General features: G+C 66.6%; 7 protein-coding genes across 7 annotated transcripts; 4 read left to right on the top strand and 3 right to left on the bottom strand.

Moving 5' to 3' along the window:
- Positions 1–739: 739 nt before the first annotated feature.
- Positions 740–1,648, bottom strand: EMIHUDRAFT_66872 (hypothetical protein; the record flags this gene model as incomplete). Its single annotated transcript, XM_005765580.1, has 1 exon — positions 740–1,648. One exon carries the CDS (start codon positions 1,646–1,648, stop codon positions 740–742), a length of 909 nt encoding a protein of 302 aa, XP_005765637.1.
- Positions 1,649–2,666: 1,018 nt separating this feature from the next.
- EMIHUDRAFT_452062 (hypothetical protein) lies at positions 2,667–4,580 on the bottom strand (the record flags this gene model as incomplete). Its single annotated transcript, XM_005765579.1, has 4 exons — positions 2,667–2,919; positions 3,112–3,435; positions 3,529–3,727; positions 4,291–4,580. The coding sequence occupies 4 exons, from the start codon at positions 4,578–4,580 to the stop codon at positions 2,800–2,802; spliced, it is 933 nt and encodes a 310-aa protein (XP_005765636.1). The 3' UTR covers positions 2,667–2,799.
- A 2,687-nt stretch (positions 4,581–7,267) lies between these two features.
- EMIHUDRAFT_452061 (hypothetical protein) lies at positions 7,268–8,783 on the top strand (the record flags this gene model as incomplete). The annotated part of the gene is made up of 7 exons (XM_005765578.1): positions 7,268–7,561; positions 7,639–7,698; positions 7,790–7,855; positions 7,934–8,037; positions 8,112–8,182; positions 8,251–8,417; positions 8,484–8,783. The coding sequence occupies 7 exons, from the start codon at positions 7,268–7,270 to the stop codon at positions 8,718–8,720; spliced, it is 999 nt and encodes a 332-aa protein (XP_005765635.1). The 3' UTR covers positions 8,721–8,783.
- A 153-nt stretch (positions 8,784–8,936) lies between these two features.
- On the top strand, positions 8,937–9,783 carry EMIHUDRAFT_357121 (hypothetical protein). Its single transcript, XM_005765577.1, has one exon. The coding sequence runs from the start codon at positions 9,028–9,030 to the stop codon at positions 9,712–9,714; it is 687 nt and encodes a 228-aa protein (XP_005765634.1). The 5' UTR covers positions 8,937–9,027; the 3' UTR covers positions 9,715–9,783.
- A 910-nt stretch (positions 9,784–10,693) lies between these two features.
- EMIHUDRAFT_464750 (hypothetical protein) lies at positions 10,694–11,724 on the top strand (the record flags this gene model as incomplete). The annotated part of the gene is made up of 3 exons (XM_005765576.1): positions 10,694–10,909; positions 11,025–11,317; positions 11,381–11,724. Coding segments are annotated over exons 1-3 (753 nt in total), but the record flags the coding sequence as incomplete, so codon positions are not given.
- Positions 11,725–12,215: 491 nt separating this feature from the next.
- On the bottom strand, positions 12,216–16,102 carry EMIHUDRAFT_464749 (hypothetical protein; the record flags this gene model as incomplete). Its single annotated transcript, XM_005765575.1, has 12 exons — positions 12,216–12,490; positions 12,567–12,779; positions 12,850–12,928; positions 12,996–13,061; positions 13,471–13,511; positions 13,595–13,622; positions 13,741–13,842; positions 14,021–14,126; positions 14,211–14,320; positions 14,580–14,592; positions 15,370–15,558; positions 15,624–16,102. The coding sequence occupies 12 exons, from the start codon at positions 16,100–16,102 to the stop codon at positions 12,216–12,218; spliced, it is 1,701 nt and encodes a 566-aa protein (XP_005765632.1).
- Positions 16,103–21,344: 5,242 nt separating this feature from the next.
- Positions 21,345–27,249, top strand: EMIHUDRAFT_212975 (hypothetical protein; the record flags this gene model as incomplete). Its single annotated transcript, XM_005765574.1, has 12 exons — positions 21,345–21,842; positions 22,565–22,779; positions 23,000–23,024; positions 23,056–23,382; positions 24,356–24,435; positions 24,506–24,588; positions 24,659–24,964; positions 25,352–25,439; positions 25,626–25,689; positions 25,997–26,285; positions 26,906–26,948; positions 27,171–27,249. The coding sequence occupies 12 exons, from the start codon at positions 21,345–21,347 to the stop codon at positions 27,247–27,249; spliced, it is 2,097 nt and encodes a 698-aa protein (XP_005765631.1).
- Positions 27,250–27,698: the final 449 nt, after the last annotated feature.

The raw sequence follows: 27,698 nt of genomic DNA, 5'->3' as shown, positions 1-27,698 counted from the left end.
GTTTCCCCTTAGCGCGTCACAGGGTGTAGGTTCAGTGGCCGGACCGACCTTTGTCTCTTGTTTTTTGGGCTGGCTCTGGTTTTTGGGGCGGGGCTTGTCCGGTACCCTGTGTCGGGTTTCGAAGCTTGCCTTTCTCGCGTCCTGTGGATGTACCTTTGTCGCGCGCCGGAGATGACTCGACGCCGCTGAGATCGGAGATCAAGCTCTGACAGGTCGCGAGTCGCTCCTTTGACGCCGACGTGACTCACCCGTGCAGATCACATCAGGACACGGTCTCGACGCGCTCGGTACGACGCCTGCGACCCGTCTCGGGTCAGGTGGCACGACGCTCATATCGCCTGCCAGCGCTGCCGTGCAGGTTGCCACGACGAGGTCGAGCAAGCTTCTATACGCTCGCCGAGCCTTCCTTTCCATCCCATTAGGCAGCCTGGGAACGGTGGCGATCAGAGGCAAAGCCTACGAGGGGTGGTGGAACCACATGTCACGGCTACTGCCGGCTCGACCCCACGATAGCCTCCGGAGGCTGACTTTGAGGCACAATCATCGGACGATGTCGACGAGTTGGGTCGCTCTCGCGGTAGCCAGATGACCTCTCATACTAGGATCATCGGCCATGGCCGCAGGGAGCGCGGGGGAGGGCGCTGGAAGCAACACGGAGCTCCGTTGGAGACGTTTTCAAGATTAGCGTGTCAGAGTGAAATGGCACTAGCCCAAAGGAAATTCTACACCTGAGAAGAACTCACGCTGTGGACAGTCGCAAATTCGGATACTGCAGCGGGACCATCAAGCACGCCGTGGGGTATGGCCCGGATTGCATCTGCCGGCTCTCCTCGCCACCAGGCACAAGACACGGCCGGCTCTCGCCACCCTTCCACTCACCCCAACCATACACATCGCCCTCCTCACTCACGGCAAAGCTGGTCTCCGCATAGTCACCTTGACCTGCGGCTATCCCCACCACCCTCACCACCCCTTGGAGCCCCTCTATGACTCGCGGCGTAAGCTGGCTGTGGCAATCGCCATGCCCAAGCTGGCCGTCGTAGCCCGAGCCAAACGAGTAGACCGTTCCCGCCTCACTCAGGCAGAGGCTGTGAGTGCCTCCCGCAGACACCGCAACTATCCTCACTCCTCGAAGCGCCTCGATGAGCCGCGGCGTGAAATGGTCGTGCTCGTCCTCGCCGTGCCCGAGCATGCCGTAGAACTCTCCGCGTCCACTCCCGCCACAGCCGAAGGAGAGCACCTCTCCCGCCTCACTGAGCACTAGGGAGTGGTTTTGGCCCGCCGACACGGCGACCACCCTCACGCCTTGCAAAGCTCGGATCACGCGCGGAGCGTGGCAGCACCATGTCGCGTCATTGTACTCGCAATCGCCATGCCCAAGCTTGCCCTCCGAGCTGCTGCCCCACGAGTACACCTCCCCCGCCTCGCTCAGCACTAGGCTGTGCTCTGCTCCCGCCGACACCGCAATCGCCTTCACGCCTTGCAGTGCGGGGATGACTCGCGGAGTCCCGCGCGCACGATCCCATTCCGGGGGAGTGTCCTCGTCTGTGAAAGCCACAAGTCTGCTCACAAGTCTGCCGCCCGGAGGCACCAGAACATGCTCCCAACCGCTGCCGCACGAGTAGACATCTCCCGTGTCACTCAGCATTAGGCTGCGGGCGCCCTGGTAAGCTTCGCCTCCCGCAGCAACTGCAACCACCCTAACCCCTTGCAGCGCCTCGACAAGCCGCGGCTCGAAAACATCATCCTGATTGCCATGCCCGAGCGGCCCGCCGCTGCCCAGGCCGAACGAATAGACCTCGCCAGCCTCGCCGAGCACCAGATGGTGCGTATCCGACACCGAGACGCTGCGGACAATCGTAGCAGCGAGCCCTGGCACCACTGTCGGCACTGGCACCACGATGGCCTGAGCCCCATGGCCCAGCATAGCTCCCCTGAAATGCTGCTCTGCGTGTTGGGTTGGTGGCGTCTGATCGCCGCACGTGAGCAGCCTCCCTTCCGCATCGATGAATGCACTGCTGCGAGTGCCTCCCGCCACAATCTGGCGCTGGCGCTGAAACAGGTCGCGCCGTTCGCCCCAGCAGAGCGCCTGCGCCATCGACTCGCCTGCGCGCAGCCCCCGTTCGATGATGTGGGGCAGATAGCCCGTCGGCAGTGGCACTGTGCCTCCACGCACGCTCGTCCGCTCACGCATGGCCTCCTCGAAAACCGTGCGAGGCGGTGAGGAATGCGGCGGGCCGTAGAACAGGCGGCACGTGCAGGCAAGGTGTGCCACGTCCTTCACGGTTGGCAACAAGACGGCGATGCGCACGATCATCTCCGGCGGCAGATCGGCGAGCTCGAAGCAGACGGGCTGAGCAGGAGAGGCGGCGGCGGTGGCGGGAGAAGTGGTGAGTGTGATGCTCTGGAGGCGTGCGCCGATTTGCTCGTGCAGAGTGATCGCGGCACGCAGATCATCCTCATCGATGGAGGACGGCGACGACGCCTGGAGTGCTGCGGCGGCCGAGCGGAGGTGGGCGAGATAAGACATGGCACTCACACAAAATCAGCTGGATTCGGCTCTATCGCCCTCGGGGATCCTGCAGTTTGAGCCTCAGTTTTTTGTTGTTGCCTTTTGTGGCAATTGCAGGACGCTACAACCACGGGCGCCGCCCTCCCTCGACTGTCTGCTAAATTAAATCTATGCAAGCTTGTCGGTACAACACTATTGACACAGCGAGCGACCTCGACGTGGGGCCTCAGGGAGCGAGAGGCCCAACCTGGGCCCAGCAAGACCCAAGGCGCCCACCGACAGCCGTCTCAGAGCCCTGCGGGCTTCTTCCGCTTTGCCGGGCGCTCGAAGTCGTTCGACGCCTTGACGCCGGCCATCCGCTGCTTGTACTTGCCGGCGAGGCCGCGGTCGGCCGCCCAGAGGGCGTCCTGGGCCGAGGGAGCGCTTTGTGGGCGAGAGGAGGGGGGGGGCGGGGGTGGAGAGGGGGGGAGGGGGGGGAGGAGCCCGCTCGCTCGCTCTCGCGTCTCGCTCTCGGCGGCTCGCTCTCGCGCCTTTGAGGAGGTGTCCTCGGCGGAGAGGTGCGTCCACTTGACGGCGCCTCGGTGGCCGAAGTTCTTGACCTGCATCGGCGCCGGCATCGCCGCCTTGTCTCCGACAGCGTCGCGCCCGGTCGCCGCGCCAAAGTCCTGCGACATGACTGGCCCCATCTTTGCATTGCCCGTCTCGTCCTCGTCCTGGAAGTAGGCGCCCTTGTGGTAGTACCGCTGCAGGAACTTCCACTGCTCCTTCTCCTGCCCGTGCCCCGCACGGCCCTGGTTGAACTCCTCGTCCTCCGCCGCCCTCTCCGCGTCAGTCAGCTTGCGCCGCCGCTCGATCTCCGCCTTGTCCGCCTCCTCCTTGCGCGCCTCCTCCCGCTCGCGCTTCACGCGCCGCAGCTCTCGCACCTACCATCGCTCGAACATCATCGGTTAGTCACTCACCTTTCATTCATCGCTCATTCACATCTCATTCATCAACCGCTCATTCACATCTCGCACCTTCCACCGCTCGAACTGCTCCAGCTCATCCGCCTCGTCGTCGTCGTCTGGCGGCGCCTCAAACTCTGACTTGTCGACTGGCTGACTCGGCCCCGCCTCCTCCTGCTGGACGATCTGCACCAGCAGCTGGCGGGACTCGTCGGCCCGCTCGGCGACGCGCGCCTCGCGCTTCGCCTTCGCCTCCTCCTCCTCGGCGATCCTGCGGGCGGGGCGGCACAGAGTTAAGCCTCGCCCTCCCTCTGCAGCAGCCCCCCCCCCCCCCCCCTCCCCCCGGCGCTCCTCGCGTCGCGCTCGGCGATGGTGTCGCGCATTCCGGCGCCGATGAAGACGGGCTTCATCAGCACGCGCGGCGCACCCTCCTCCTCCGACTCGTCCTCTGTCTCGTACTCGCTGCTCTCCTCCTCTCCCCCGCCGCCGCCGCCGCCGCCGCCGCCGCCTGCCTCGTCGTCGTCGTCATCGTCGTCGTCGTCCTCGGCGGCGGCAGCCTCCGCCTCCTCCGCCGCCCGCCGCCGCCGCATCGCCAGCAGCCGCTCGCGCCTCGCCTCGATCTCCGCCTCCTCGTCCTCCTCCTCCTCTTCGCTGCCGCCGCCGCCTCCGCCGCCTCTGCTACCGCCGCCACCGGACTCAACGACGGCGGCGGCGGCGGCGGGCCGGCGGCGGCGGCGCACGTCGGCCTCGTCCGCGCTCTCGCCCCCGTCGCTCCCCTCGCCGCCGCTCCCCTCCACCACGGCCGCGCGCGCCCGCCGCCGCCGATCAGACGACCCGCCCTCGACGACGCCCGCTAGCCGCTGCATCCTGCGGTCCGAGGAGGAGGAGGCGCCGGCGCCTGACGCGCCAGGCGCGCCCGATCCCGCGACGCCGGCCGCTCCGCCCCCGCCCAAGAACGAGCCCGCCTCGCTCTCCTCCTCCTCGCCTGCTGCCCCGGCCCAACTCGGCGCCTTGCCCGGCCAGTAGCGCTTCACCTCGACCTTCTCGACCACATTCTCGGCCACCTTGCGGCCCGCCGCCTGCGCCCGCTTCGACCCCTCGCCCTGCGCCGCGCGCGCTGACATGAGGCGACGAGAGAAGAAAAAACCGCTGCGGCGTCCACCCATACCGCGTTGGTGTCCAGTCCGAGCCTGGCTGTTCTTCACCTTTCTACCTACCTACTCCAACCCTAGCTCTCGCTTCGCCAATTCTTTTTCTTCGTGCTGTCGTGGTCTGGGCAGGTGATCTGTGAGGGTCCGCCCGCAGGCGCATTTTGTATACCGAGGCGGTGCCCGGTGCCGAACCTGTCGGACCTTGAGACAGCGTTGTAGATCCCTGGGCGAGGGTGGTGGAGAGGGCAGTCCGTCGGCGCCAAACCACCTCCCACCGAGGTGGGCAGGTTCCACGCGTTCCCGGACCGCCCCGTTGGAGGTAGGCCGCTCGTCTAGCCAATCAGCCTTAAGCGAGCGGCCTGGCCGTTGGAATGGCCCAAGACCGGTCCCCGTCGGGAGGGACTCTGGAAGAGGAGAGCAACCAGGTGCCCGGGGGCGTCCCGCCCACATCCGGATGACCTCTCCTCCTTCGACCAGCCGTCCCCGTGGTGGTCACGCGGCCTCTGGCCGGAACGGGATCTACCTCGCAAGCGAGTCACCCGGGCCGGCGCGCGTCTTCCGGGAGAGGGGCGGGAGCGAGGGACCTCCTTAGTAAGCCGGCATGCAGGCGCATGCACGGCCGTTCAGAAACTTTCCCGGCCGCTGGAATGGCTGCGCTCTCCCGCCCCTCACGCCGGGTTGAGGGGAGGACGACTGTCTCCGCAGGCGGACCTCAGTTACGAGCCGCCCTCCCCTCGAGACGCGAGGCCAGCGCACTCGGGGCCGAGCCCCAGCGTGCACCGTCCCACACGCCTCACGCGGCCTCTGGCTGGAACGGGATCGCAAGCGAGTCCCCCAGGCCGGCGCGCGTCTTCCGAGAGAGGAGCGGGAGCGAGGGACCTTCTTAGTTGTCCGGCATGCAGACGCATGCACGGCCGTTCAGAAATTTTCCCAGCCGTTGGAATGGCTGCGCTCCCGCCCCTCACCGGGCCGCGAACGGGTAGTAGACGTTGGCGCCGAAGAGGGAGGAGTCGCCGAAGGTCGGGTAGTCGTCGGTCATGCGGGGGGAGGAGGAGTCGGCGAGCAGCAGGGAGAAGAAATGCCTGAGAGGGTGGGAGGGAGGCGTGAGGCGCAAGGTGAGGGGCGTGGGGGCGCGGGGCGCGGGGCGTGCGTGGGACGCGAGGCGTGAGGCGCAGGGCGTGGGGCGGGAGGGCGCGGGGCGCTCGAGTGAGGGCAGGGTGTGTTGTGTGTGTGTGTAAATGTGTGTGTGTGTTGTGTGTGTGTGTGTTGGTTTGTTTGTGCGAGAGCTGGGCAGGGCAGGGCAGGGCGGCGGCGAGCGGCGAGCGGCGAGCGGCGTCGGCGAGATCGGCGACGAAGAGAGGCGATGGTGACGTACACGGCGGCAGTGTTCACGGCAGCAGCGCCGGTGGCGGCCCCGCGCAGCGGCGGCGGCGCCCTGAGTGAGGCAGGCTGCCCTGCACAGCCTGCTGGGCACGCTCCCGCCGAGCGGCGCGCCATGCGGGCCCGCCGCGGGCGACGCGGGCGGCGAGCCGACACGCGTGTCGCAGGCGTAGACAGCACTGGCGAGGCGAGGCGGCTGGCGCCGGTCCCGGAGGCGGCTGCAGGAAGAGCAGCGAGGCAGAAGTCACTGTCCAAGGCGTACTGAGCAGGCTGCCATCGAGCAGCGCGCCATGCGGGCCTGCCGCCGGCGACGAGATTGGAGAGCCGACAGGCATCGAAGAGGTAGGTACTGAGGAGGGCCATCGCGCCCGAGGCGGTCCGCGCCGGCCCTGCAGGCCGTCTCAGAGAGCCTGGCGAGGCTGTACAGAATGCCAAGAGCATACTGGGCAGGCTGCCGTCGAGCGACGAGCCATGCTGGCTCGTCGCAGGCGATGAGGTCGAGGAGCCGATCGGAGCGTCGCAGAGGCTGCCGACCACTGCCGTTCGCCCTCGGGCCCAGGGGTGGAAGGCAAGCTTCCTGGCGTTTCTGGCGAGCGTCCAGACGTCGCAGAGCATCCGGCAGGCGCGCAGCGACCCAAATTTTTGCTCACCGCACGGCCGTGCGAGCCGTCGGTCGGTGGTGATGGTCGGCGTCGGCGCGCGCCGACCGACGCGGCGGCGGTGGGCGTCATGTGGCGGGCGTGGGAAAGAGCATTGTCCGAATTGCGGCGGACGTCCCTTTTTTTCGGGCAGGTTGAGAGAGAGAGAGATTTTTAGCATTACGTGTGAGTGTTAGAGTTGTTTGGTATTGCAGGTTGTGAGGGACACGCCGATCTGACAAAATCCCGAGTGCCAAACAACTCAAAATCCATGGCGATGGCGCTAAAAGGTTCTTTCCCCCCCCCCCGCAAGGCGCGCGATGCACATGTGTCATGTCCCACCATGCTCCATGCAGAGCGCATCTCTCTCTCTGTTGTGCGAGGCGTGAACCGCACCATTCGCTAAAAAAAAAAGTCCGAACCCAGGAGTTGATCTAGCCAGGGTTCGGACTTTTTGCGGGGTATGGTATGGTACTCTCGCGCAACCCACCTCGAGACCATACCCCCCCCCGCCTGCTGACAGACCCAGCCTCCCGGAGACCGGGGATGGGCGGTCAGGACCATACCCCCCCACCCTTTGGGCCGCGATATACCATACCATACCCCGCAAAAAGTTGGAACCCAGGTGCTCGAGTCCCACACATGCCGCTCACCACCAAGCTCACGCAACGCCTCGGCATCCAGCACCCAATCATTCAAGGTGGCATGCACTATGTGGGCTACGCGCCCCTCGCGGCCGCCGTGTCTAATGCCGGCGCCATCGGTGTCATTACGGCGTTGACGCAGCCGAATGCCGAGGCGTTGAGGAGCGAGATTCAGAAGACGCGCTCGCTGCTTCGATCACCCGACACGCCGATCGGAGTGAACCTGACTGTACTGCCACAGCTCAACTCGCCCGACTACCCGGCAATCGTCCAGGTGCTGCTCGACGAGAAGGTGGCACGTCGTAGCCAAAGTCAGAGCGGCAGCACTCATCTCCTCCACGTGCCCACTCCTCTCGCCCGCTCGCGCAGGTGCCGATGGTCGAGACTGCGGGATCGCCAAAGTGCGCCGAGCTGTGGGAGCTGCTCAAGGCGAGAGCGGACTCCACACTCTGACCCGGACCCGGAAGATGTTTCTGTCCCTGGCCCTGCCCCGACCCTGACCCTGGCCCTGCTGCTCGAGGCGGGCAATCCAGACGTGTGCATCATCCACAAGTGCACCACCATTCGCCACGCGCTCAAGGCGCAGGCGACGGGCTGCGGCATGATCTCGCTGGGCGGACCTCTCCTAGACCTTTCCTAGACCTTTCCTGGACTCTTCCTGCAGGCGATGGGCTGCGACATGATCTCGCTGGACGGGTTCGACTGCGCCGGCCACCCAGGCGAGACAGACGTCGGCAACTTCCTCCTGCAGCCGATCGCCGCGCGCAAGCGCTCCCTTCTCCGCGTGACCAGCCGCGTCCACGACACGTGTCCGATCGACATGTCCTGGAGATGTCCCGTAGGCTCTCGGTCCCGTATGTGACGAGCGGCGGTGTGGGGGACGGCAAGCAGCTGGCGGCCTGCCTCGCAATGGGCGCCGTGAGGGTCAACCGGCCGGCCGTATTTCTTTTCCCCCCGAGTGGGGAGAGCTTTGTTTTTCAGGTGCGGAGGGTGTCAACCTCGGCACGCGCTTCATGGCGACGGCCGAGGCGCCAATCCACGACAACATCAAGAAGGCGCTGGTGGCGGGAGACGAGAACTCGACGCAGCTCGTGATGCGCAGCCTGAAGAACACGGAGCGCGTGTACAAGAACGCGGCGTCGGACGAGGTGCGGCGCACCGAGGCTCCCTCGGCGCCTACAAATGAGAGAACCCGGCGTGCTTCTTTTTCGTAGGTGCTGCGCATCGAGGCGGAGCACCCGGGGCAGATCGACAAGATCTACCACATTGTCAAGGGCGAAAACTACCGCGCAAGCTTCCAGGAGACGGGCGACGCGCAGTCCTCGGTGTGGTCGTGCGGGCCGGTCATGGGCCTGATCGAGTCGGTGCCGACGTGCGACGAGCTCGTGCGCGGGATGGTGAGCGAAGCCGAGGCCGTCATCCAGGGGAGGCTCGCGGAGATGTGCCGATAGCAGACTCTTTTGACCGGGGGCGTCCGCGTGGCTGGTTTTATTTATTGCTGGCACGTAAAAAATGTTTTCATAACATCGAAGGCTAAGCTTAAAAAATCCTTTCCTTTCGTGTCGGGGTATGGAATCGTGCGTCGAGTTTCCCGCAGCGCGCTGCCTTAACTGTGCATTTCTTTCAGTGTTGCGGTAAATTCTTTTTTTGGAGCCCATCCGCCGTCGGCTCTTGACACGCTGACTGACGGCGTGCCCCGTTTGTGCCGCGTCCTGCCCCCGAGTTCATTTTACCAAACACGCTGGCCCCATTCGCCTGATGCGCTGCGTTGCGTCGATTCTCCTGCTCAGCGCCCTAATTTCGGCAGACGAGGAGCACGACGACCCGAACGCTCACTTTGCCGGTGAGGGCGAGTGGACCACGAGGGTTCGCGTCCCAGACCGAGGCTGGACGCTCGCCGATAAGTCAGAGACGGAGGAGGCGGGCCGGTGGATACTCCAGCGAGTTTGCAAAAACACGAATTTTGAGGGGAAGAGGGTGATTTCGCTCCTCGAGCTCGCGACCTCGAAGGGCGTCTCGATTGCGCGCGAGACCGCGTACGTGAGCGGCATTGGCGTCGGCGTGAGCGCTCTGCACTGCGCCGCCTTCAACGGTCGTGCCGATTTTGTGGAGTCGCTGCTCGCGGCCGGAGCGGATGTGGCCGGGCGAGTGGCGACGCACAGCAATGGCGCCGCCTTGATCACGCCGCTGCACCTCATAGTCCAAGAGGCGCTTCGCATCGCCCACGCAGGTCTCGGCCGGAAGTCAACAAAGGTTGAGGGTCTGCGCGACTCGGCGCGCCTGCTGCTGGCTCAAGAGAGCATGGTGGAAGTAGATCACGCACGGCGGCTTGCAGAGGAGGGATGGGACGCATTTGTCCTCCGCTTGGACGATGTCAACGACGCCGAGCCGGACAACGACAGCCGGCACAACGGCACGCAACTTGGCACAAAGGAGGAGCTCTAGGGCCGTAGGTAGCTGGGCAACGCACCTGTTCAAGAGGCTAACGCACACGGGACAGGGCCCCGCGGCGTGACAGATCTGGAGAGAGAGAGAGAGAGAGAGAGATCTGCGATTCTGTTGTAGGCAGCGTAGCACTTAAGCGTCTATAATGAAACGTGGGCCAAAACAAACAAGAAAACACCGCGCGAGGTCCGCGCGGGCCCGCGCACGTCATGCGGCACAATCTTTGTGCTTTCACGACATCCAGTTCCCCATGCACGGCAACCACTTGCGCACGCAATGACCGCGGTAGAAGAGACAGCCGCCGCACAGCGGGCGAGCCCTCTGCAGCCGGGGCGACTGCGCGTCGCAATCAAGCGTGCAGAGCTTGCCCTCGCAGCAACCGCCATGCTTGCCCGGCTGCACCAGCACACGGCTCCTTCTGCTCAGCTGCGCCCGCTTAGCCAACGGCCAGTCGGTCCAATGCGTCCCTATTCGGCGGCATCTCACGCTTGAGGGTCGGCAGAGTCATCCGCGCCAAGGTGGCCCCCCGTGGGCAGGTGTTGCGAGGTGTACTTCGCGCCTGGCTCGGTGATGAGGAGGGGCGCGGCGACCGCCTGCGGTAGAAGGGCAAGGGTGGATATCTCCATAGGCAAGGTGTGGTGGCAACGGCGGCGCTAGCCCCGAAACCTTACACCCTCGCTGGAATATGCGTGCAATGCTCTTCAAGGTAGGGTTTGGTGTGTGGCGCCTGCGCCATCTCCTCGATCTGGAAGGGCAGCGCGGAGCAGCGCGCAGAGCCACGCTGCACATGCACTTGGAGCACTTACATTCAACTCTTCTCATTTGTGTTACACCAAAAGGTGGGCTACACTTCTTATAGTTAGAGGTGCGCAGGCCGTCCCGTTTGCATGTTTGCATAAAAAACGCCCAACCTTCCTTTCTTTTTTGCACGATTTTGGTTTTTCTTTTTTGGCGGGCGTTGTAACTCTGTGTGTTCCAGCACAGCGCTGGCGCGACTCGCCGGCTCGGCTGCCTGCTGCTGCTCTATCAGTGTCTGCTGGAAGGAGGCGGAGCCAGCCGGCACAGCCTGCGATACAGCCATGACGGGCATGAGTGATCCCGCTCTTCCCTTCCTCAACGAGTCGGTTCGCGTGCCGACCCCGCGCTTCCAACCGGCAACGTTCCCCGAGTTTATCGGCTCCGTCTACACGTTATGGTGCCACTCTCACACGCGCGCACACACACGACCACGACACACAGCGAGGCTGCGTAGTAGACTCCAGCGCCACACACTGCCGCCGCCACGCCACCGCCACCAGCCACCGCATCAGGAATGTGCTCGACTCGATGATACACTCGCACAGCGGGGTGGGCTGGCCACTCTACCCGTACGGCTACATGCGCAAGGTGCAGCTCTTCGCCTACTCGGAACTCGTCTGGCGGAACCCGTCGGCGAGGACATACTGCGAGACGGGTGTCAACGGCGGGCACGGCACGGCGGCCATGCTGACCGCGAGCCCGACCCTGGTGGCGCACTCCTTCGACGAGGCGCGGCAGCCGTACTCAAACGACGTCCTCGGCCTGCTCTCCACCCTCTTCCGGGAGCGGTTCGACCTCCACCGCGGCACGCGCTGCTGCCCGCCTAATTAATAACTACTCCGACTTGACTATGTTTAATGAATAACAGGCGACTCGCACGCGCTGCTGCCCGCCTGGTCGCCGCCCGCAAAGTGCGACATCATCCTCGTGGACGGCGACCACTCCGACCGCGGAGCGTACCAGGACATCGTCGACTTTCAGCGCCATGCCTCCTGCGGCGCGACGCTGTTGCTCGACGACGTGAAAGGCAGCGGCAAAGGGCTAAACGACGGGCCAACCGCCGCGCTGCTGCGGGCCCAGAGGGTCGGACTGGTCGAGATTCTGCGCTGGGAGAGGTACAACGCCTCCTCGCCCGAGAACCCGTGCTTGCGCGCCAAGCGCGGCGGCGCCCCTTTCTGCGTCGGCAGCTGGGGATGGGCGATGGCACGGTACAGGCAAGGCCGCTGCGGTGGCGGAGCGGAGGGGGCGGAGGGGGTGGAGGGAGGCGGCGGCAAGGCGGCGCGGAGGGCGGCAAGGGGAGCGAGCCGCCACGGACTGGGCTCCCCGGGCGCACGCTGAACAGGCGAGGGGGGGGGGGGGGGAACTTGCGTGCCGCGCCATGCGCGGGTGAGCCTCAACAGGCATGTTGCCCTGAGGCCCAGTTTCTCACCGACAGTGCGCGGCGTCTTCGTCTTTGCGTGCTCCTCGCAGGTGTGGTGCGCGCCGCCGGTCGTGCCGCGACGTTCCACGCGTCCAAAACTTTTCTCAGAATTTTACAACAAAAGGCGGGTCGCACACGCACCTCGCACGATTCACACAGCCTTTTTTTGTTTTAGTGTTTTCCCCTATTATTTATGAAGAGCATCTGGGACCCGGGTACAAGTAGATTGCCTAGACCCTCTCCCGCCCCCCCCTTCTCCCCTCCCTTAGGCTAGGCGCCAGAGTCAGGCCGCGAGCGCCGCGCAGACCGCAAACAGCGCCGCCCCCGCTGGCACCTCGACGACCCCTCCCGCGCCGCCCTCGCCGGCGCAGAAACTGGGCGGCGTACCGTCCGATGCCACCGCCGCCTCCTCGCCTAGCCTCGGCCAGTCTCGGGTGATCTCGGCTAATCTCGGCCGTCCGCCGCCGCCGCCGCAATCCTCGCCGTTGACGCTGACTGTGGTCGCCGCCGCCGACGCCGCATCGAGCAGCCACGTCTCGAGGACCTCGCAAGGGGCGCCTGCGACACAGAAGCAGCGGCGAGCGTGAAGAGGCGCCGCCCAAGCGCGCCAGCGTCCCGCTGACGGCGCTGCCACCCTCCCCTCCGACTGCTCGATCGCCGCCGCCGCTGCCCTCGCCGGCAAGGCCTCCTCCTCCTCCGCCGCCGCCTCCTCCGCCTCCTCCTCCTCCTCCGCCGCGCCCTCCGACGCAGAGGCGGAGAGAGTGCGGTTCGCCCCCCAAGTTGAGGAGCAGAAAGGCGCGGCGGCGCGGCTCGGACGGCGCGGCGCGGGCGGAGTGGCAGTACGCGCCTACAGGCCCTCGCGCAATCTCGGGTGGTCTCGGGAGATTGCAATCTCGTGCCGAGCGGCGGCAGCGCGCGGAGCGAGCGCGGCGCGGTTGGCGGTAGCGCGACGGCGAAAGCGGTGCCGCCCATCAGCCGCCGCCAGAGCAGGCTCGCCTGTTCACTCATGACTGCTCACTCAGAACCATTCACTCTTAACTCCCCGCCGCCAGAGCAGGCTCGCCCAGTAGTCTGGCGTCGGCTGCAGTGTCTCCTCGGAGAGCAGACCGTAGTCGGAGCCGGCAAGCGCCTGACCTCGGCGCAATCTCGGGTGATCTCGGGTGGACTCGGGTGGTCTCGGGTGGTCTAGGCGCGATCTCGGGTGATCTCGGGGTGATCTCGGGGTGATCTCGGGGTGATCTCGGGGTGATCTCGGATGATCAGAGAGGGAGAAGCGGAGAAAGAAAGGCAGGCCGGCAGGGAGGAAGAGAGGAAGAGAGGAAGGGGGGAAGGGAGGAAGGAAGGGAGGAAGGGAGGGGAGGGGGCAGATAACACAGGCAAGCAGGGCGACGCAGGTAGGCAGGGAGGGGACAGGCAAGCAAGCGGGCAAGCAAGCGGGCTCATCTCTGCCAGTCTCGCCTACGTGCAGCACCTCGTGCTCCTCGAGGCTGATCTCGGCTCATCTCAGGCTGATCTCGGCTGATCTCGGCTCATCTCGCCTGCCGGCACTGCACCTCGGTCCCCTCGAGGGCGAGCCCGCCTAAAAGAAAGCAACGCCACCCCACGCTCGTCCGTCGACGCACTCGCGCAGCGGCCGCAGCACCACGCGGCATGGCAGAGGGCCGAGCTGGTCGAGCCACCAGAGAGTCGCCTGGTCGCAGCCAGAGGTGTGAAGAGGCGCTGTTCACAGCGGCGGTCGAGCCGCCAACAACCACACACACACACAGAGCCGCCTCCCAAGACCCAGACACGCCCGGCTGCCCCCCGACCTGCGCAGACCCAGTCTCGCCCAGCCAGCACGACGGGGAGCACGCCGCCGCCGTCGCCGCCGCCGTCGCCGCCGGGCGGGCGGCGGCGGCGGCGGCGCGCGCCTTGCATAAGCGAGAGCGACAGAGGGGCCGAGATGCAGCCGAGCTACAGCCGAGATGCAGCCGAGATGCAGCCGAGATGCAGCCGAGAGGAGCCGAGATGCAGCCGAGCTACAGCCGAGAGGAGCCGAGAGGCAGCCGAGCAGCAGCCGAGAGGAGCCGAGATGCGGTCTGCGCGCGCCTCGCCCAGCGATGCCGCCGCCCCCCTCACCCCCCTCGCCAGCTGCCGGCTCACGTCGAGGACGTCCGGGGAGCGGAGCGTGCCCCGCCGCACGGGCACAACCAGCCTGCAGGATTACTATTATTATTATTATTACTATTATTATTATTACTATTACTATTATTATTATTATTGTTATGCCCCGCCGCACGGGCACAACCAGCCTGCAGGATTACTATTATTATTATTATTACTATTATTATTATTACTATTACTATTATTATTATTATTGTTATGCCCCGCCGCACGGGCACAACCAGCCTGCAGGATTACTATTATTATTATTATTACTATTATTATTATTACTATTACTATTATTATTATTATTGTTATGCCCCGCCGCACGGGCACAACCAGCCTGCAGGATTATCATTATTATTACTATTATTATTATTACTATTACTATTATTATTATTATTGTTATGCCCCGCCGCACGGGCACAACCAGCCTGCAGGATTATCATTATTATTATTATTATACTATTACTATTATTATTATTATTGTTATGCCCCGCCGCACGGGCACAACCAGCCTGCAGGATTATCATTATCATTATTATTATTATTATTACTATTATTAGTATTGTTATGCCCCGCCGCACGGGCACAACCAGCCTGCAGGCGCCACTCCGCCGCCCTTCAGCGAACCAATCACAAGGCACAAACCAGCCTGCAGGACCTCGGCGCATCTCGGCGAATCTCGGCGAATCTCCGCCTCCAAACGGCGGCGAGCAGCGCCGACGCAGCGGCGGCAGCCGCGGCCAGCGCCGCAAACGCCGCTGCTCGCGCCGTCGCGGCCTCGGTGGCTGCTGCTGCGGCTGCGGCGGCGGCGACAGCGGCGGCGAGGGCGGCGGCGGGCGGGGTGGCGGGGTGGGCTCGGGCGAGGGGGGAGCGGTCGGAGAGGGCAGGGTAGTAGTGCCACGACAGGATGTCCGCGCGGCATGGCGAGGGAGCGCCGCCCGCCTCCGCCGCCGCCGAAGCGGCGGCGAGGCGAGGAAGGAAGGAGGAGGCGAGGCGAGGGAGGCGGCGGCGGAGGAGAGAGGGCAGAAGCAGCGTCGGCACCTCCCCAATCGCCGGCCAAAAGGCGGTGCCTGGAAGAATCAACTAGCAATTAAATACTAACTACAAGGCGGTGCCTGGGCCGGACAGCCGCGGCTAATCTCGGGTAATCTCGGGTAATCTCGGGTAATCTCGGCTAATCTCGCCACAAGGCGGTGCCTGGGCCGGACAGCCGCGGCTAATCTCGGGTTATCTCGGGTAATCTCGGGTAATCTCGGGCAATCTCGGGTAATCTCGGGTAATCTCGCCACAAGGCGGTGCCTGGGCCGGACAGCCGCGCAGCCGGCGCCTCGACGTCGCGGACGGCGGCGAGTGCGGCGAGGTCAGCGGTGTAGCTCTCTGGAGTGACGAACAGCGGCGGGGAGTGGAAGAGCGGCCACGCATTGGGCTCGTTGCCTAGCTCGTAGACCGAGATCGGGATGGAGTGCTCCTCGGCAAACCTAGTGTGTCAACCCGTGTGGTAGAATAGGACAAGAGCAGGAGTGCGGGAGGATGCAGTGCAAACCGCATCAGTTCGACGGCCTGGTCCGGGCGCCACGCACCGGCGGAGCCGTCGGGGCGCGGCGCGCTGCCGGCGCGGCTGCCCCAGCCGGCGTTGAGCGTGAGCGAGATCTCGAGCCCGGCCTCCCTCGCGAACTCTCCCATCGCAATCAGCTGCCCGCCCGTCACGACCGTGCCGTACCCGGCCGGCGCGGGAGGCGGCGGCTGCGGCCCGCGCTGCTCCAGCGCGTAGTAGACGCGGTCCGCCTCGGTGCCGCCGACGCGCAGGTAGGCCGGCGAGAGGGCGCCGCACAGCCTGCGCAGGCGCGGCCGCGAGAAGTCGAAGGGCGGCCGCTCACCGACCGTCTCGCCGGAGCCGTCCGGGTTCCAAAAGCGCGTGGGCTGCGCAATCATGCCGAGGTCGACGCAAAAGGAGAGGTAGCGCTCGTCGATGGTGCCGGCCGGAGATTTGGCGGCGGTGACGCTGGTTGGCGGCAGCCTCATCGTCGGCCTCGCCCAGTCGAAGCTGCCAACACAAGAATTTACAATGCCGCCTTGGCCGCCTCAAGAGGGAGGAGGTGGCCTTTAGTTATGTGTACGCCAACTCAGGGTGTGTGGCAGCCAGCTGGCTGTGTGTCTTGTGAGCTTGTTTGTGTCTGTGTGTCGCTCGTGCGTGTCGTCATCATCTGTCTCGCGTCCACCCATACCGCGTTGGTGTCCAGTCCGAGCCTGGCTGTTCTTCACCTTTCTACATACATACATCAAGAGAACGACACATGTGTAAGAGCGCGCACGAGTGGGTGTGCGAGCAATATCGAAAGACGGTGAGGCCGGGGTCGCACACGGCAGGTATAGGCCAAAGGGATAGCCGTAGGGGTGGGCCGAGGTTCCTTTAAAGCCTTTAGACGCTGAACCAAGCGGCTCACAGCAGCCCCACGAGTCCGGACGGGCGCCACACAACACTCAATTCACATAACAGTACCCTCAGACTCGACCACCGACCATACCGCACTACCAGAGGGTTCTGCGCAGAGACGCGCGGCGACCGAGATCCGCGATTCCGCGACTCAAAATCACCCGCGCGAGCCGCTGCCGGCCACACCTCACGACCCAGCGCTCCTGGCCCGCTTGGCTGCCTGCGCCAGCCCCTCGTGGTTCCGCTTGAGGGAGTTGTACTCGTTGCAAAGTCGCGCGTAATCGGGGCCGATGTCTGATTGCCTGGTCGGCAAGCACCCCGTCCGCGCCTGATACGCGCGCACCATCACCTTGAGCCGCTCGCCGACGCCCACGTAATGGTCGACGAGCGCCTGCGTCACCTTCCCCTCCGCCTCGACCCGAGCCCGCGCCTCCTGAGCCCGAGCGGCGGCGGCGGCCGCCTCAGCCTCGAGTCGAGAAGCGACGTCTCGGGCCGCGGCCTCCGCCGCCTCCCTCGCGCTCAGCGCCGCGACCGAGGCGTCGGCGCTATCGAGAGCGCCGCTGCCGCTGCTCGCCGCTGCCGCCAACGCCGCCCTCACCTGCTGCTCCGTCTCCTCCGCGGCGGCTGCCCCCTCCGCCTCATGCGCCGCGGCCCCATCGTCATCGTCGTCATCGCAGTCGTCGTCGCACATGTCCGCCTCCGCCGCCGCCTCCGCCGAGCTCGAGGCCTCTCCCTGCGCGGCGCTCGACGCAGCCTCGGCGCTGTCGCCGCCCGCCGCTGCCTCCTCCTCCTCTCCCTCCTCCTCCTCGCTGTCCGAGTTGTCGTCGGAGAAGTCCGAGTCCGAGCCTCCGCCGTCGCTGCCCTCGGCATCGCTCTCCGAGTCCGAGCCCGCCGCCGCCGCCGCCTTCTGCGTCGCCGCCGCCGCCGCCGCCGCCGCCGCTCGAGAGCTGGGCAGCCTCGTTGGCGCCGCCCTCGCCTTGGCCGGCTTTGGGCGCCGCGCCGCGTCGCTCTTCTCGATGAGCCTGTTCCGCCCTCGCTCGGTGATAGGCCTGCTGCGCCTGTTCGGCGGGTGCGCTCTCCGCTCGCGCTCGCGCTCGCGCTGCGCCTTCTTGCCCTCCTTCGCGCCCGCCTTCACCTTGTTGAAGCGAGAGGCCGCCACCTTGGTGCCAGGGGCGGCCAGCGGCTGCAGCACGCCGCGGCAGGTCTGCGTCGTTTGCGCAGCCTTGCGCCTCTTCCCCGTCGGGCCGCAGAAGCACGTCGCCTTGAGCGCGGCGACCTTCGCTTCGGGCAGCGCCGCCTGCGCCTTGTCGTACGCCGCGCGCTCGGCGGCGACGAGCTGCGCGACGCCCGACCCGTCCTTTGGCCGCGAGAAGAAGCGCGCATAGGCGTAGCCCAGGGCCTGCGCGAGCGCGCGCCTGACGAGCTCCTGCCGCTGCGCGAGATTGCGGTGCCCCCTGAGCGGCGTCTTCCTCGCCGCCTCAAACTGAGCGGCGGCGCGCAGCGCGCCGCCGCAGCTCGCTCGCATGCCTGCTGCCTGTAGCGCGGCCCGCTCGTCCTCCAGCTTCATGCGGAAGCGAAAGACGTGGTTGATCGTGAGCGGGTGGGCCTGAGGGTGCCGCTTAACGAGCAGCGTGAGCACAGAGACGGTCGACTCGAGGTAGAGGTTGGTCGCGAGGCCGATGAAGAGCCGCTTGGTCATCTCGGTGAAGAGGAGCGGCGTGGCGCTCTCCGAGAACGTCTTCTCGCCCGTCGCGATCGTCAGCAGCTCGCCAATCACGGCCGGACGGGTCAGCCCCCACGCCGCCGCCTCTGCTGCCAGCTCGCCATCCGCCTCTCGCTCGAGCAGCTTTGCGCGGAGCAGCTCGCCGACGGCGTCGCGCGCCTGCGGCGTCGGCCCTGCGCCGCGTGCCGAAGCCAGCGCCGCCCCCTCGCCGAGCTGCTCGAGCACCCATCCGGCGGTGAGCTGGCCGTAGGAGGAGGAGGTGAGCGCGCCGAGAAGGTGCCGCGCGTGCGTCCAGGTCGTGCCGTTCCACTTGATGTGCTGCTCGCGCATCACCTCGATGCACTTGATGGCGCGCTTGATGAGGTCCTTGCGCTTGGTGTCGGTCATCACCTCGGCGAAGCCGCGCCGGTGGCTGCTCTCAATGAACTTGAAGAAGCTCGGCAGCGCCTTCTTCGGATCCTTCACCGCCGCGTCGTAGTAGGCGAGGTCGCCCAGCGAGTGCACCGCCATCTCGTGCCGTATGTGGCCGTGCTTGAAGCCGCCAAACTCGGAGGGCGAACGCATCGCCTTGTGGAAGGACGCAAAGTTCTCCTCCCACAGGTCGACGAGCATGAACATCGCCGCCACAAAGTCTCGCTCGCCGACGGCGCCCGCGATGATCTCGATCTTGTCGCGGCAGCCGTGCTGGCCGGCCTTCTGCGGCATCGCCGTGTCGACGGTGCCGCGGAGGAGAGAGAGGCAGCGGTTGAGGAAGTCCTCGATCATCCAGCCGCCGACGAGGACCGCCGGGTGCTTCACGCAGAGCATGGTGAGGCGGCGGCACACCTCGTAGAGGATCTGCCATTTGGACTCGGTCGGCTCGGGCAGGCTGCCCAGGCAGAGGTCGTAGACCTTGCCCGGCAGGCCGCACTCGGCCGTCCAGATCCGACGGAAGAGCGCGCTGTTGCCGCCGCGCACCGAGAAGCACTCCCAAACTAGCCGCGTCAGCTCGCAGAGGTACGTGCCCGGGTACCCCGCCTCGAGCCCGTGCTTCTCCTCGAGCGCCTTGCCGTGGATCGCGCACGTCTCCTTGACGGCACTCTGCACCGGAGCACCGACGGGCGCGCCCTCGCGGCAGCTGTTGATGGTCCGCTGCATCTCGCCGTTCTCGCCAGCGACCGGCTCGGCGCCGTCCGACAGCGTCTGCACAAGGCCGCGTGGCGCGAAGCCGCGCCGGTCAATCTCGGCCATGATGACGGCGCTCCCGTTCCTCGCTGACTGGTCGCCCGAGAGGGCGGCAGCCGAGCCAACCACGAGGATCGGCTTGCCGTTCTCCCACATCGAGAACATGATCATCTGCTTCTCGCCGCCCTCCTTGTTGCCAGCGTCCGCCGCGATGGCGTAGTGGATGCCCGGCGCCGCCTGGCGCGCCTGCCTCTCTAGAAAGTCATCGAGGCAGCCGAGCCGCAAGTACGCATTCTTGACGTTCGTCGCGTTGATCTGCATGCCGGCGGTGACCTCGGAGCGCGTGTGCATCGCGATGATGAGGTCGTTCGCCATCGCCGCGGCCTCGAAGGTCATGTTGCAGCACTCGCACAGCCGCCTCATCATGTCCTGCACGTACGGATCGAGGCGATAGCCGTCCGACTTGAGCTTCTTGAACGAGACCGTGTACTCTGTCCCGCCGCCGCGGCCGGCCGCCTCGCGCTTGCCCCGCCCGCGGTGGGAGGCGAGCTCCTGCTCAAGCGTCTCAATACGGGCGAGAGCGTCCTGCAGCTTCGCCTCCAGCGACCGCGCGCCCTCGCGCGACGCGAGGCTCGGCGGCTCGGCCGCCTTGCTCCACGGTTGCGTCAACCTCGACGTCGCTGTCGCCCTCCCCGTCCCCGTCCCCGTCGCCTGTCACTGCCAAGCGTCGGTAGGGTGCCCACAGGGCCAAAAAAAGAAAGGAAAAAAGAAACGGGGCAACCCCGATCGCAGCACGTCGTGTTGGCCAGTCGAGAAATTGAGATTGTGACTAGGAGGGGTGTGCCAGCACAGTTGGGCGCGCGCGGCGCGACGGCGCCCGCGAGGGAAGGCGCGGGTGCAGCGGCCGCCGGCGGCCGTACCGCCCGCCAGCCGGCGCAGCAGCGGCCAGCGCAGCGGCCGCCGGCGCAGCAGCCAGAGCAGCCGGTGCGCGCCTTGCGAGGCGAGTACTGCCGCCCGGCAGCCTTGAGGCGGCCGGGCGGCAGTACTCGTTCGAACTTTGCGAGCCGTGCGCGCGCCGAGGCGCCCGCGGCGCGCGCCCGCCCGGCTGCCAGTAGGAGGCGGCGCAATATGGCCTATAGTACAGCCCTTGAGGAGGAGGAAGAGGCTGGCTGGCAGTGCTGTATGCCGCCGTGGGGCAGTTTTTGGGTGCTGTCCCCATCCCAGGGGGCTGCAGAAGGCGTCCGCAGCCGGGACAACCCGCCCCCCCAGCCGAGGCCGGTCGAAGCCCACTTGGGCACAGCCATGAGGAGTCCTCTTGGTGCTCCTGGCGGCCGTTGGAATGACGAGCAAATACGAGTAAATGTGTGTCAAATTGACACTCAGATTTCAGCAGAAGTTTTGATATATTGGAAACGGTCAAATAAAAAAGGTCTGTGAAAAAATTTCGCTGCCAGGGCTGCCTCGCCTGCTTGAGCAGCGCGCCTAAGTCGGTGGTGGGCTTGCAGAGCGGGTTGCCGTCACACAGCACGAAGCGCAGGTCGCGCGAGCGCTCGATCGACAATCGCCTGGGCGCACCGGTACAGCCGCGGTAGACAACAAGAAGACTTCGAGGTACAGCCCGTCCCGGGGGGGGGGGGGTCCTGGCCCGTCAGCAAGCGGCTAGGTCCCCCCCCCCCCCCTGGAGGGCGGTAGACGATCGGCGCGTGGAGCCGCGGCTGGAACGGCCGCACGGTCAAGCCGGAACCCTCCTCCACCCTCCGAACCCTCCACCCTGTGGTGGCCGCCCGCTTTGGCGCACGAGTTGCGCGGCACCGCCGGTCACGCTCGGCGCAAAGAGGAGTGGCCGCTCGCTTTGGCCTCAGACAAGCCCGCGACCGAGTTCCGCACGTGAATCGTGACGGCGACAGACACCACGACTTAGACGACTTGGTTGTCCGCTCAGCATGCCAGCCACCAGCCCGCTCATACCGTGCTCCCAGCTCCCTCGCACCGCCGGCTATGACTCGTGCCTCGACTTTGCGACCACTGGCCTCGGCGCCTGCGACAGCCTCAACATGAGCGCAATGGCGGCGTCCGGAGACGACGTCTTCAACTGCGGCTGCGTCGCGCTGGTCGGCAGCGGCCCCGCGCAGGCGATGGCGGTGGCCGAGATTGACCGCTGGGAGCGGAGGCAGGCGGTCGTGCAGTTCAGCCTCGCCGCCCTCTCCTGCGTGTGCGGGACAGCCTACCTGGTCGCGGCAGCCTCGTCGAGGGCCAAGCGGCTGCGGCGCTTCCCGGCGAGCCTTGCATACTGCATGCACCTCTCAGACCTGGTCAAGTCAGTGCCGCTCTGCCTCGTCGCCGCGCTCCGCTTGCTGCACGACACGGGCGCGGGACACGTCCACGACACGGGCGCGGGAGACGTCCATGACGAAGCGGCGGGTAGTGAGCCGCTGGCGTGGGTTCACACCTCGTCTGCGGAATGCCTCTGCGATGCGGCCAACGCCCACCCGGGCTGCGCTTGCCGCTGGGGGCTGCTTGCCTTTCTGCTGCAGGCGAGGGGGAGAGGGGCCGACACGTGATCTAGCAGCTACCCTCTCCACACTCATACTGCACCTGTCCTCCTCTCCCTCTCCGGAGCCTGGCCTCGTCTATCTCCCCACATCTCCCCACACCTCCCCACATCTCCCTCTCCGGAGCCTGGCCTCGTCTATCTCCCCACATCTCCCCACACCTCCCCACATCTCCCTCTCCGGAGCCTGGCCTCGTCTATCTCCCCACATCTCCCTCTCCGGAGCCTCTGGCCTCGTCTATCTCCCCACATCTCCCCACATCTCCCCACATCTCCCTCTCCGCAGGCCGGCCTCGTCTATCTCCCCACATCTCCCCACACCTCCCCACATCTCCCTCTCCGGAGCCTGGCCTCGTCTATCTCCCCACATCTCCCTCTCCGGAGCCTCTGGCCTCGTCTATCTCCCCACATCTCCCCACATCTCCCCACATCTCCCTCTCCGCAGGCCGGCCTCGTCTATCTCCCCACATCTCCCCACATCTCCCCACATCTCCCTCTCCGCAGGCCGGCCTCGTCTATCTCCCCACACCTCCCCACATCTCCCTCTCCGCAGGCCGGCCTCGTCTGTCTCCCCACATCTCCCCACATCTCCCCACATCTCCCTCTCCGCAGGCCGGCCTCGTCGGCTCCGTCTCCTACTACCTCGCCCTCGCTCACAACTTCCACCGCACCGTCGCCGACCCCTTCACCCGCCCCGCGTCGCGCGCGCTGAGGTACCACGCCGCCTGCTGCTGCGCGGTGCTGCTCCTCTCCGCAACCTACCTGGCTCCCCCAGAGGCGGGAGAGGCTTTCGGCCACGGCTTCCGCGCCGCCTTCCTCGCCTGCTGGTTCCCGCGCCGGAGAGGCGCCTCGCTCATCAACAACTGGCAGGCGCTATCTCCCCACATCTCCCCACATCTCCCCACATCTCCCCACATCTCCCCATATCTCCCCACATCTCCCCACATCTCCCCACATCTCCCCACATCTCCCCACATCTCCCCACATCTCCCCACATCTCCCCACATCTCCCGCAGGCGCTGCTGACGGTCTCGCTGCCCATCGGAGGCACGTGGCTGATGGCGCTCGCTCTGTATGTCCGCTCCTTCGGCCTGCTTCGGCAGGGAGCATCGCTGCGGGCGCTGCTCGGCGACGCGCGGTTCGCACAGCTGCGGCAGGGCGGGGCGGTGGTGCGCGTCTTCTTCCTCTACTGGGTCGTCACGGCGACGCTCTTCGTCGCAAGCTGGCTGCTCGCCGGCGCGCCGTGGCGGCCGCAGAGCGAGTGCGATTTCGAGTCTCTCACACTGCGGTCCCACTTTGGCGGCGGGGCCGAGGGAGCGTCCTCGATGTGCGGCGTGGCGGCGGCGCTGCAGGCCGCCTTCTCGTCGATGATGTGCGCGGGGGGGGCGATCAACTCGTTGGCTGGCTTCTGGGCGTGGAGGAAGGCGGCGGTGGCGCGGCGGCAGTCGTCTCTGCGGCGCGAGGCGGAAGGAGGCGACCACTCCGACCTCTCCGCCACTCTCCGCGCCGAGATCATCCACGAGACGATGAGAGGCCTCCGCGCCACAACTTTGCGCGCGGAGAGAGGCGCCGTCTTCTTCCCCGCCGCATGCGCCTCTGACTCTTCCGCCGCTGCCGCTGGCTTCGCCGCCGCCGACCTCGCCGCCTCCGCCTCCGACGCTCCCGCCTCCGCCTCCGCCTCCGCCTCCGCCTCCGCCTCCGCCTCCGCCTCCGCCTCCGCCTCCGCCTCCGCCTCCGCCTCCCTCTCGCCGTCTGAGGACAGCTGCGACCGCGGCGACACGGCCCTCCTCCGCGTCCGGCCTCGAGGCGGTCGCCTCTCCTCCTCCACCTCCTCGCTGCCAGACACGAGGGGGAGGGAGGGACAGCTGAGGGGGAGGGAGGGACAGCCGGGGGGGAGGGAGGCGGCGGGCGAGCGGCCAGCCGTGCCGCGGGTCCCCTCCTCCTCGCTGCCGCCCTCGCCTCGCGGGTCCACGCTGCTGCTCCCCGCCGCGCCACCCGCCGCGCCAGCCGGCGAGGCTATCCGGCTGCTCGTCGCCGCGCGCCGCGCTGTCGGCCGAGCAAAGGCTGGCTGGGCGGCGCCACACTTTGCGGGCGCTGGCAGTGGCGCCGCGAAGGCGAGGGCGGGCGGGGCGGCGACGGGCGCGCGGGCGCGAGGAGAGTCGTGGGCGCCGCTCGCGGAGTGGCAGGTGTGCGAGGCGGACGAGGAGACAGGGGGAGATAGGGGGAGATAGGGGGAGATGTGGGAGATGGATTGGCAGGTGTGCGAGGCGGACGAGGAGACAGGGGGAGATAGGGGGAGATAGGGGGAGATGTGGGAGATGGATTGGCAGGTGTGCGAGGCGGACGAGGAGACAGGGGGAGATAGGGGGAGATAGGGGGAGATGTGGGGAGATGGATTGGCAGGTGTGCGAGGTGGACGAGGTCGAGCTGCCGCCCGACAGCGGGGCCGCCGAGCCCGCGGCCGCGGATCGCTGGCTCGGGAGGTACACCGGCGGCCCGCTTTAATTAATTTAATTAATTTAATTAATTAACTTGATTTCGCTGGCTCGGGAGGTACAGCGGCGGCCCGCGAGGCCGAGTCACCTTCCGCGAGTACGCGCCGCGGACCATGCAGTGGCTGCGCTCGCGCGTCTTCGGTGTCGAGGCAGAGGCTCTCGGGTCGTATCTCCTCAGATCTCCCCCAGATCTCCCCCATCTCCCCCGTAGGTGTCGAGGCAGAGGCGTACGCGACGGCGATGGCGGGGTCGCTCGAGGGCGGCGTCGAGCTGTCGCTCGCGCGCAGCTTCTCCGAGGGGCGCGGCGGAGGCTTCTTCTTCTTCTCGGCCGACGGCCGCTACTTGGCCAAGTCGATGACGCGCGCAGAGCACCACGCGCTGCTGCAGCTGCTGCCGCAGTACTGCCGCCACATGCAGAGCCAGCCTCGCTCGCTGCTCTCCCGCCTCTCGGGATGCTACTCGATCACCATGTACGGGCAGACAAAGTTCTTCCACGTGCGGCCGGGCCCCCGCCTTAGTCGAGCCCCCGCCTTAGTCGAGCCCTCGCCGGCCCTGCTCCTGCGACAGCGGCGTACGGGCGCCCCCTCGGCCTCTCCTCGCGCGCAGGTGCTGAGCAACGTGTTCGCCGACCTGCCTCACATGCACGAGAGGTTCGACCTCAAGGGCTCTCGGGTCGTATCTCCCCAGATCTCCCCAGATCTCCCCCATATCTCCCGTAGGTTCGACCTCAAGGGCTCTTGGGTCGACCGCCACGCGACGCCAGGCGAGCGAGGGAGAGCGAGAGAGCAGAGAGAGAGAGGGAGAGACGCGAGCGGCGAGGGAGAGGCGCGCGGGGGGGGGGGGGGGGGGCTAAGAACGGTTGGACCATGACTCTGTGTCGCGGCACTCGGACCACGGCTCGCAGGCGAAAAAACCCCCAAGGACTCGGACTGGCCCGCCTCGCGGCTGCTGCGGCTCGAGCCGCAAGCAAAGGCGGCCCTGCTGCGGCAGGGGTGTTGCTCTCCTCTTCCACGCCACGCCTCGCCGCACCCAGCCCCGCCAGCCCTTTGCCACCTTGAAAGGAGAAAAACCCTTCCCGGCGGACCCTTCCGCTTTCGTTTTCGAAGGGGGGCCCCGAACTTTGTTTTCTCGCCTCCTGGCGGGTGATGGACTACTCTTTGCTGGTGACCATGGTCCAGGGACCCGTTTCATGACACGTTCGGAGACATTGTCCCTGTGGGTGGATGGGACTCCTTCGTTGCTGTTCGGGCGGGCCAAGGTTGTCGAACGGCGACTCTTCGCCTCCCCCTCGCCCTCGCCCTCGCCCTCCCCCTCGCCCGCCGCAACCGCCACCGACGGCGCCGCCGCTTGGGACGCCGCCGCGCTGAGAGCCGCTGCAGCGGGCAGCGGCCGCGCCAGCCTCGGAGCTGCACGCCCAGCTGCCCCGCCACCGGCGTCGCCTGCCTCGGCCGACTCGCTGCAGCCGCTGGTGGCGGCGACTCCGCTCTCGCCGCCGCCCGACGCTTCGCCGCCCGGCATCGGCCCCGCTCTCTCTCTCCTCCCCGAGCAGACGGGGCCGTCCGCCTTCACGGCCGCCACCTTTGAGGGCCCTGGCCTGTACGCGCTCGGCATGATCGACCTGCTGACGAGGTGGACGCTTGCCAAGCGGCTCGAGCGGTGGTGCAAGGTGCTGCTGCGCTGCCGCTGCGCCGCCGACGTGCGGGGCGGGATGAGCGCCGTCGAGCCGGGCGAGTACGCGAGGCGCTTCCACCGGATGGTGGGGGGCAAGCTGCTCGGGCTGCCGCCAGAGGCGGTGGAGGCGGACTGGGAGGCGGGGGCGCGGGAGGGGCGGGGAGGCGGTACGTGCACAGCCGCTGGCCCGCTCAGCGAAGACGTGTAGTTACGTAGTTAGCGAGGCTCTCCTGCTCGGCTCCAGCGAGTACGAGTAGACAAGTTGAGGGCGAGCCCTGTGACAGCTGCACACAGTCACAGAGTAGGCTGGCAGAGAGTGGTGTGAAAAGAGGATGAGCATGTCGCATACCCCAGACGCTCACACCCCGCCCGTCGCGCCTGCTGGGTTTCCTGCGGCAAACCAGCGCGATCTGGGGCGGGGCTACAACCTAGCTTGTAGCTACAAGCGTCTGCGGCACCCGGTCTGGGGTGGGGCTTCCGATTGCGCTCGCGGGGGCCGGGGCTGCCGGCCGAGGGACGGGGCGGGCCTCGTGCTGATGGACCCAGCCGAGGTGCCCGACCAGTCGGAGCCGCGCCGACGCCGCGCCGCGCGCGACCACCAGCCAGCTTTTCGGCCGGGCGGAGAACGGCGCGTCGAGAAAGCTGACACTCAAAACACGTCAGCAGCCGCTTTTTTTGCCTCTTTTTGGAGCGCTGGTGCTGCTGCACACCCAGCCCACCAGTGATACTAGAAGCACCAGATCCACCCCGGAGCGTGCTTGACCGCCACCCCGGTGACTGCCTACAGGTGGCTATTCGCGCGCGCCGCTCATCGCCGCTCTATACGCCTGGTCCCCAGAGGGCTCCTGCGGCTCTCTCTCGTCGCGTGACCGCCGCCGACAGCATCTGCTCGGTCTTGCCCGCCAGCGCGGAGCTGCGACACGTCGAATCATTCGGTGGCTCGACCGCCGGCGCGCCCACCCTCGCCTCCAGCGCGCCGCACGCACAGCAGCAAGTGGGCGCACGACCACCTCCCTCTCAATATCACGGTTCACGCTCTGACCGATGCGCAGCCCGTTCGTTCTCGCCGAGAAGGCGCTCGGAACGCCCAATTTGGCCTCGCGCGGCCATCAGACAGGCGTGTGGCTTTGACAGATAGATAGATAGGTAGATGTGAGCCGGGTGGACTGCGAAAAAGCACGGGATCACGCAAAGTTCTTTCTCTCACCGACACTGCTCCACCTCGATGCCCCCCTCTCTCTCTACATCAGGAACGCGACAGCAAAGGACCGCGCCGTCGCCATCGGCGCCACCACCTCCCACGCATCCAAGGCCGGGTCGTACCGCTCCACCGAGCTGAGGCCGCCGCTGCTGTACCCGCCCACAGCGTACAACTTGCCGTCGAGCACCACTACACCAACAGTAGCCCGCGCCGCCGCCATCGGCGCCACCGCCTCCCACGCGTTCAACGCCGGGTCGTACCGCTCGACCGAGCTGAGGGCGCCGGCGCCGTAGCCTCCAACAGCGTACAGGTTGCCGTCGAGCACCGCCACGGTGGGAGCTGCCCGCGCCGTCGCCATCGGCGCCACCGCCTCCCACGA

The sequence above is a fragment of the Emiliania huxleyi genome (genome assembly GCF_000372725.1).
Source record: "Emiliania huxleyi CCMP1516 unplaced genomic scaffold EMIHUscaffold_55, whole genome shotgun sequence".
Classification (NCBI taxonomy): Eukaryota; Haptophyta; order Isochrysidales; family Noelaerhabdaceae; genus Emiliania; species Emiliania huxleyi.
The sequence above is the reverse complement of the archived record's forward strand: the minus strand, read 5'-3'. Positions and strand labels throughout refer to the sequence as shown.

Coding starts and splice junctions, on each gene's coding strand:
- EMIHUDRAFT_357121 (XM_005765577.1), top strand. CDS start 9,028: ATGCGCTGCGTTGCGTCGATTCTCCTGCTCAGCGCCCTAATTTCGGCA.